An 8196-nucleotide genomic window follows, 5' to 3' on the forward strand; every position below is an offset into this window, starting at 1 on the left:
CTTCCTTCCCCACCCAGAGCTGACTAGTGACAGATGCGTCACCCTGGGATGGGATGGCCATCTAAGGTAGGTGGGGATCAAAGGACTCTAGTCTCTGGTTGAGTCTCAGCGACACATCAACTTGCTGGAGCGGAGTGTTTTCTTATTTTTCTTTGAAAGCCTCTCTTACTTTCATCAAGGGAAGGATAGTTAAGGTGTTCACCAACGCCATGTGGTATTTCCTTCAAACAGGACATGGTGGGGTCGTGGACAGTCTGTCAAGAGGTCCTGCGTCTCTGGACATAGCTAAAACATCATAGCATTTCTCTGGTGGTTCAACATCTGGTGGGCTCTCTGACTGCCAGAGCAGGCAAACTCAGCCGTCCATGCCTTGCAAATCTCGAATGGAATCTCCATCCGGCGATAGTGCAAGGTCTCTTCAACGACTGGAGAGAACCATAGGTAGATCTATTTGCCACCGCGAAGAACGTGCAATGTCAGCGCTTCTACGTGTTGGAGTTTCGTGGGTGACTCTCACTCGGAGACGCTTTTTGTCACGAATGGAGCTCTGAGCTCCTTTTCACATTTTCAATAATATCTCTCCTGCCCAGAGTTCTCAAGACGACAGGCCCAAGTCATTCTTGTGTCTGCAGATTGGGCATTCCAAACTCCTGAGCATTAGCATTGGTCTTCTGATCAGGCTGCCTCTTCAGGAGGATCTACTGTCGCAGCAGCAGGGCAGAGTGCTTCATGCATGGAGATTGAGCTTCAGCAGTTGACATTTTTTGACATTCCACCTGAAGTCTGGCAGACAGGCGCCCCTCAACCAAGACAAATTTGTGTCTTCGCATGCATCCAAATGGGTTGATCCCCTTTCTGCACCCTTGTCTAAAGTTCTGTTGTTTGTTCTCTCTATAGCCCAGCAAGGCTTTGCTCTGAATGTATATTTCAGCCATATCAGCAATTTTGCAGTTGCCGGATGAGCCCCTCTCTCTTTAAGTCACCGGTTGTGACTCGTTTTCTCAAAGGATTCCTGCATGTGTTCCCTCCAAATCCCTTCATCATACCCCAATGGTACCTGCAACCAGTTCTAACTTTGTTGATGTGTGCGACATTCGAGCCCTTGCAGGATTGCTCCCTTCATTTACTGATCATAAAAACAGCCTTTCCAGTGACCATTGCATCAGCCAGGAAGGGTTAGTGATTTGCAAGCACATTCTTTGCAATTTCCTTACACAACTTTCTTCCCAGACAAACTAGTTTCAAGAACACATGCCTCTTTCCTACCAAAAGCGGCATTACCTTTTTACGTAGGCCAGTCCATCACATTGTTCCCCCTTTTTTTTTTTTTGCTCCACCTTCCCCTTCCAAAAGTGTACCATCTCTTGATGGTTTTCCTTTCTATTAAAATCTGTTGAGCTTTAGCGAAAAAAAGAACCTTCAGTGGGGCTGTATGCTCACTCCACTAGGGCTAAGGCAGCAACGACTGCATTGGCACGTGAAGTCCCACTTCTTGACATCTGCCAGGCGGGCATCTAAGCACAAGTTTATCAGACATTACTGCCTGGACAGCAAAGTCTGGGTGGACGGCTATTTTGTCCATTCGGGCCTCCAGGACTTTCTGTTGTGATCTTAGTTTGCAGTTCCTCCTCCAGGGATGGTATTGCTAGGGTATCTATTCTAGGGCAAGGAATCTGTAACTAACAGTCTCTTTCAGATGAACAAGTCACTTACCTTCGGTAACGATGTATCTGTAAGACATAGGTTAGTTATAGATTCCTTACCTGTAGGAAGGTGGATATCTGACTATGGTTACCCCCAACTTTTTGCCTAGTGTCTAGCTGGTTTTTCGACTTAGTTGGCCTGAGATCCTGCCATTCAGGGTCTCAGGCTGTCTGCTCTCTCTTTAAAATGGACTCCACGTACCCTAGGTACATAACCAATTGGTAAGGATCACCTTATTGGACCCTGTACAGTGTACCCTAGGTACCCAGGGCATAGGTGTACCCTAGGCCTCCCAGGGGCTGCAGCATGTATTATGCCACCCCTGGTCTGGCCTTCCAATCAGACACAACTGGCTGATCACTCAGCTGGGGCAAGGTCGTGTAATCACCCCTTGCTTAGATATAGTATGCCTATATCTACCCTTATATATAGACACATGTGTACCTATCAGTCACTCCTATGGCAGGCCTTAACAATCCTGGAGGCAGAGTGCTTGGTAACATGTGAGATGGTGCTCTAGCATGAGCTGAGCCTGTCTGCAGCTTTCGGAACCATGTCCTTATAGCTGTTCTATGACATAGCCTACCATATACTCTTAAAGTGCCTTATAATCTTAAACGGTTATGGTAACTATGGTTTGACTTTATCAAAACATGTCGTGTAAGGTGTCTAACACTTTGGAATAATACCCCCATACCATTTCTGGTGATGAGGATATTATTCCTCCCTTCTAGAGGGAGAGACATGTTAAAATCCTACTTTGCTGTTTATCTCTAACCAAAGCCTCAGCATCACAAAATGGATGCTGCTGGCACAGACACAAGTCTGACCTCCTGCTGCTGGGAGTGATCCCAGCCAGGGAGGCCTGGACAATAGGTTTCCTGCTTGGGGAGGTGCTAGCACCTCCCCAGACAGCCTTTAGTGTATTGGGGCAGGGTGGGCTGAAAGGAATGAGACATGCCTGGGGCACACAAGGTGTTCCTTGCATAGTCCAGTTCAAACCGGCGCTGGGGCACTCCAGCCCCAGCTCTGGCGCGAAACTGGACAAAGGGAAGTGTGTGTAACCACCCCCTCCCAGGTCCCACCCATAAGGCGTGACCTAGCAGGTATCCCAGCCCCCCAGATTAGTATAAGAGTGGGAGTTGGGCCTCAAGACTTTAGATTATCCTGAACCTGCAAAACTGAACAGAAACTCTGGACCTTCGACATTCGACGAAAGAAGAAGACTGAAGAATCTCCCTTGTAGCCAAGGAGTGGCTACCCTGTGCAAACAGGCACCATCAAGAGACTACCCTTTGCTTTGCCCACGTTCTACGAGGAACTGACTGCAGAGCCCGACCAGAGCCTTGACTTCCAGACTTCTCCGACCCTGATCCACATCTACAGCAGAGCTGAGATCCGTGGAGGCGACGAGCGACGTGGGACCGGCTACCTGGAAAAAGTGGCTAGTAACTTAAAGCGCAGCTTCTGAGGTACCCTCGAAGTTGTGCACCGGGGATTGAGAAGCCCCAACCCCAAGCACCATCTGCACCGAAGATCAGCCCCCCACACTCCACGAGTCCTGCGTGGGGCCCTTCAGCATTTTCCTGCTTGCCGCGTCTGTCCGGTTGCTTGCCCGCTGGCTAGTGGCCTTTGTGACGACGCACCCTGAAATCTTCTGCGCTGGTTTGGCTCCTCCAGACTGGCTCCCGCTTCTCTGCAAAGAAGAAGCACCCCAGACCTTCCTGGTCTGCACCAGAAGCAAATCCTTCGTTCTTCGTGGGTTCCGCTTGCCAAGGCTTGGTGAGTCCTAGTCCAACTTCGACGCCGCCGACAGCAAGAGCCTTCGTGGGACAGCTCGCCTCCTGGTCCTGGTCGTCCTCGACGCTTCCTGGTCCTCCTGGCTGCAGCGACAAGCTTCACCTTCACCTGCAATCTTCACGACATCGCCTGGTTCCTTCCTGGTTCCACGTGGTCACTGGCTAGTGACCTTGACTCTGTCCCTTCTGCTTGCAGGTCTCTCCTCTTCTTGATCCCAGCCTTGGGATCCACCGGACACTCTTCACTGACTGCCTGTCAGCATCTTTCTTCAGGCATCCATAGGAGTCGACGACGAAAACGACGCATCTTCACCCCTATGCACCCGCAGCCTGTGGGCTAGGTAACTTGGGTACTCCGGTGCTCATCAGGATAGTGACTATCCTAGTGTCTAGTTTTCAAGTCTCAACTTCCTAGCTACTCCGGAAGTGTCCTAAATCTACCGTTTTCTAAACTGTACTATTGCTATTGACTTTTACGCATTACGCGTGAGTGTTTACACTCTGCACACGAATCCCGTGCGTCTCCCACTTCCTAACTAACGCTAGTGTAGTGTAGCCCCAGCGATTCCCTAGGCCTAGGCCTATTCTATTTCCGTGACAGTGGTTCTTATACCACTTACTTAGTATATGGTTTGCGTGGCCCCTAGGTCCTAACTGTATTACTTACCTGTGTGACTTAATGTATGCTTAAATAAGACTGTGTTGTACTTACCTCTAATCTCATAAAGAGTGCTGAGGGTTTGACTAGAATAAATACACTTTATTTTATATATATATCTGTTGCGGTGTCCTTTCATTTGGTATTCAAGGGATTATATATGGTATCACAGCTGGCTTCACATGCCATTCAGAGTTTAGCCTAAGACTGCTCTTGTCCATGCTACCACTAGGATAGCTGGTCTATAAGGTTGACTTTACAACCAATCACCATAAGGGTATTTGGACTGATATAAGGTGTACACTAGAACTAGTGACATCATACATCAGGCCAACTTCTCACATTACCGCCCACCCATACTCCCCGCTCTGCGAAATAATTTCTAGGGATAAGGACTCCCTTACAGGGCCCTAGTTGTGGCGCACCAGTGGTCAGTGTCCTTCATGGCTCTGCGATTCTGCCGTGTAAAGTAGTGTCAGAACAGACGTCCACACGCAAGGGAGGCAACTAAGTAGGCACGCAACGTCATACGACCACGATGGCGGAGTACTACTAAGAAAACATCCTCCAGATCCAGTCTGACAGATGGGGTAATTCTAAGGTAAGGAATCTTCAACTAACATTTGTCTCTTACTGATACATCGTTACCGAAGGTAAGTAACTTGTTCATTGTTTTTACTTGGGTAGTGGATTGTCTGCAGATTTTGATTCACCTGTGTTGTCTTCAGCACAAAATAATGTTTCTTAAAAATATTTACTTATCTGCATAAATAAAGTTTACAGATGCTGTAGTATTCTGGTGTGGATTTTTCTTTTATTACTTAAATATGAGGAAAAAAGACCCATTGAATCAATCTATATATTTCTGCTTTGGTATTGCATCACCTGAAAGGGACTGAGACAAAGAAGCCTGCCAATGAGGTAATGTCCCAGCTGCTAACCGAGAACTACTCATTACTCCAAGTCTAGGTCTTCATCACCACAGTCCTGAACTCCTCAAACCCTTTCCTTTCATTTTGTTTAGTGAATTGTTCCATGGGCTTTCTTTCGTTGTAAAGCTAGGTGCTTCAGAAAGTGAAAAGGGCTAATGTGGGAATACACGGGAGGTGTCCAATTGAATGATCCTTTTCAATTATAGCTGGTGTAGGTTAAAAGTACCCATAAAATGGTGTGATTACTCACTATGCAAGAAATGGGACTATAAAAACCTGCACTCTGTGTGATGAAGATTACTGGTAAGGCACTGAGACATTCACATGTTTAAATGTCCCAGCATTTAGTTATGAAGAATTGTTTAGCTCTTTTCAATTGGTCAGTTTTTTTTTCCTTGCCTGATTCCGGTTATTTTTCTTTTTTTGCAGTTAACCTATGCATCCTTGTTGATTCTGGAGGTGTGGTGCTCAGAGGATCTGGGCTTTATTACCTACAGTGGGTGAAGCAGACAGCCTGTGGTTACTTTGACAGGAAAGCACAAGCCTCAGTTTTACAACTGTTACTTTATCCTCGGTGCTTTGGCAGACAAAAAGCATGCCATGAGGGTGTTTTATTGCGAGATTCCCCTACAGGTAGATTAGACTAAAAATTACTGTGTAATGCAAGTAAAAGCAAATGAAGCTTAGTCACTTTTATGAAAAGGGTACTTCCTTTTTTTTTTTTTTTAAATAAAAACCTGTGAGGAAGTTGGCCAATCATGCTGGAATACAGACAACTTTCCCCACTGAAAAGAAAGAAACTGTAGTACTACTCTGTGGAGGATGTGCAAGTGAATCAGTATCTTCAGACCTGTGGAGTGAAGAAGAATGGAATCTCAGAATGAGAGGGACTGAAATCTTCATTGAACTTAACGTTGTCGCTCTTGAAGGCTGCAAAATCGACGCTCGGTTCACGCACCAGAGAAATCACTTCAATTGTTGTGCCTTCAGTGTATAGTGCTTAATAGCCCATTCAAGAAATGATTGGAATGTTGAAATATCCTTCATTATGCTTTTCAGAATACTGTGTGATCCCAAAACTTTGGATATGGGAAGGGGAGACAGCATTTTTTTTAAATCTATGCATTTTTTGCCAAGCGATGCTAAATGATGTTAATAATAGTGGCATTAGGAACTAACAATACACATCAACCAAGTTTGTGAGTGTGTTTTGGGTACATCATTTCCTTAATTGTATATTGTATATTGCCTTATAGTTTTTATTGATAAAGAACATTAAGTTAACAAACATATATGACATGTATGCACTGTTTGAATTTGTAAATTATTTTAAGAACACTTTTATTGGGATTTGAATTGCCCATATAGTGCCTTCATGCGAGAAGATAGTTTTACTGCCAAGTGATAAAGCGTAGGAATATCAGAGACAGATATTTACCTTGCTCCTACGCTTTTCTTTTTTTTAATTACGTTTTAATTGGTTAATTTAAATTATATTAGATGCAAACTGTTTCATAGACTTAATGCAGTCTTTGAAAAAAACTACCTGTTGTGATGAATGATGTTTCATTCTTAAGAGAATATCTGCAACATTGCAGACTGTAGAGAGCATTAAAGAAAAAAAACTATAGATCTGAGACATTTTCCAGGCTCCAGATGATATAGGAATTATTATTGCTGTTAAGCTCTTGCCCTTTAGCAAGGGTTTGTTCAAGATATGGGCAAAGTGGTTTATTTTGTATTTTATTTTTTTAACCAAATACCTCCTCATTAATTTATAATGGCTTTGCTGTTTATGTATTAAGTAAATAAAAAGCACTGGAAAACTGATTCGTCTACTTGACGATTTGCATGTTTCAAGTGAGATTGAATGCCGCACTGGTGGATATGTCACAATAAACATATCTGTTATTAACATTCACTAGTCTCTATTGGTTTTATGAGAAATTAAACTAATTCGTACATGTTCCCTTTTTACTTTATATTTTGTAAGTATTAAAATCCATATATTTCCAGATACATGCATGTTGTAGTAACAGGTCTGTCTTAACTTATTTTCTACATTAATTAATGATTCCAGCTAGGTGCATTATTGCTAACGAAAACACCTATGTATGGATCAATTTGATTTTTGTAAGGCTTTATTTCAATTTGTTTCTTAACTTACAAGTACCAACACAGATCTTTTTTATGCTTGTTTTACCTTTACAAATTAAATCACTTTTATCTTTCTTGGTAGGAGAACGCATTACATTATAACATTGACCTGAGCAACACTCCTATTTTCAGACTAATTTTGCACCCCCGGACCCCCTTTCCTTCAATTCCATATTTTCCTTCCTTACCATTGAAACTATCTAATTCTTCTCACTCTACAACCTCATTGTTCTCTAAAAACTAGTCTCTCCCTATCACACTACTGAATTTCCCTCTTAACTAACACCTAGAGTTGCAAAACATTTTTGATTTCTGCAAAATATGGCTCAGTTTTATGCCTCTAGCTAAAACACAGGCTCAAAGCCAACTTAACAAATTGAGACTGGGAATGTGGTAGACTGTAACCCACTTGCACATTCCACGAGGATGGTGTGATATGGACCACAGTCAGTCATGTGAAGTTCACAGAATTGTTTGTTAATAAGCTCCAGGACGACTCCTACCATGGTTGGACCCACACAACTCCACACTGTTTATACACATCTGACAGAGACTTCTATACGCAGATTCAATACCTTAGAATTTTCCGCCAGGCGTACGAGTGGATCTGGAAACATTTGTTGAGCATTAACACTGTGTGCTGGTAGGTGGCGTTGTTCATCTCCGAGTGGCAGTGGCAGCACCAGAACTGACTTTTGCTGTGCCTATATAGGCACCACTCCAGCGCACTGAAGTCAGTTCTTTTCTTTCTGCGCCAGTCGTTGCAGATCTTAGAAGAGCTACCCCCAGTCTTTTTTGACTGACCCTTTTTAGGGTCAAACCAGTGAGATCATGCAATAACACATGATCTCACTCTTTTATCTAAAAAGGGCTACAAGCCCTCTTGTATCCAAAAAGGCTTGGAGCCCCTCCTGTTGCTTACCCATTTGTTGGCTTCATGGCACTC

The 8196-nt window shown here is 44.0% G+C and overlaps 1 protein-coding gene across 1 annotated transcript in view; it reads left to right on the forward strand.

Moving 5' to 3' along the window:
• Nucleotides 1–7014, forward strand: part of ROCK1 (Rho associated coiled-coil containing protein kinase 1) — a 1783501-nt gene extending 1776487 nt beyond the window's left edge. Inside the window, exon 33 of the mRNA XM_085605798.1 lies at nt 5523–7014. Coding sequence (XP_085461924.1) covers nt 5523–5526 — 4 coding nt within the window. The 3' untranslated portion in view covers nt 5527–7014. The remainder of the gene's footprint in view (nt 1–5522) is intronic.
• The last annotated feature ends 1182 nt before the right edge of the window (nt 7015–8196 follow it).

The sequence above is a fragment of the Triturus cristatus genome, chromosome 5_1 (genome assembly GCF_964204655.1).
Source record: "Triturus cristatus chromosome 5_1, aTriCri1.1, whole genome shotgun sequence".
Lineage (NCBI taxonomy): Eukaryota > Metazoa > Chordata > Amphibia > Caudata > Salamandridae > Triturus > Triturus cristatus.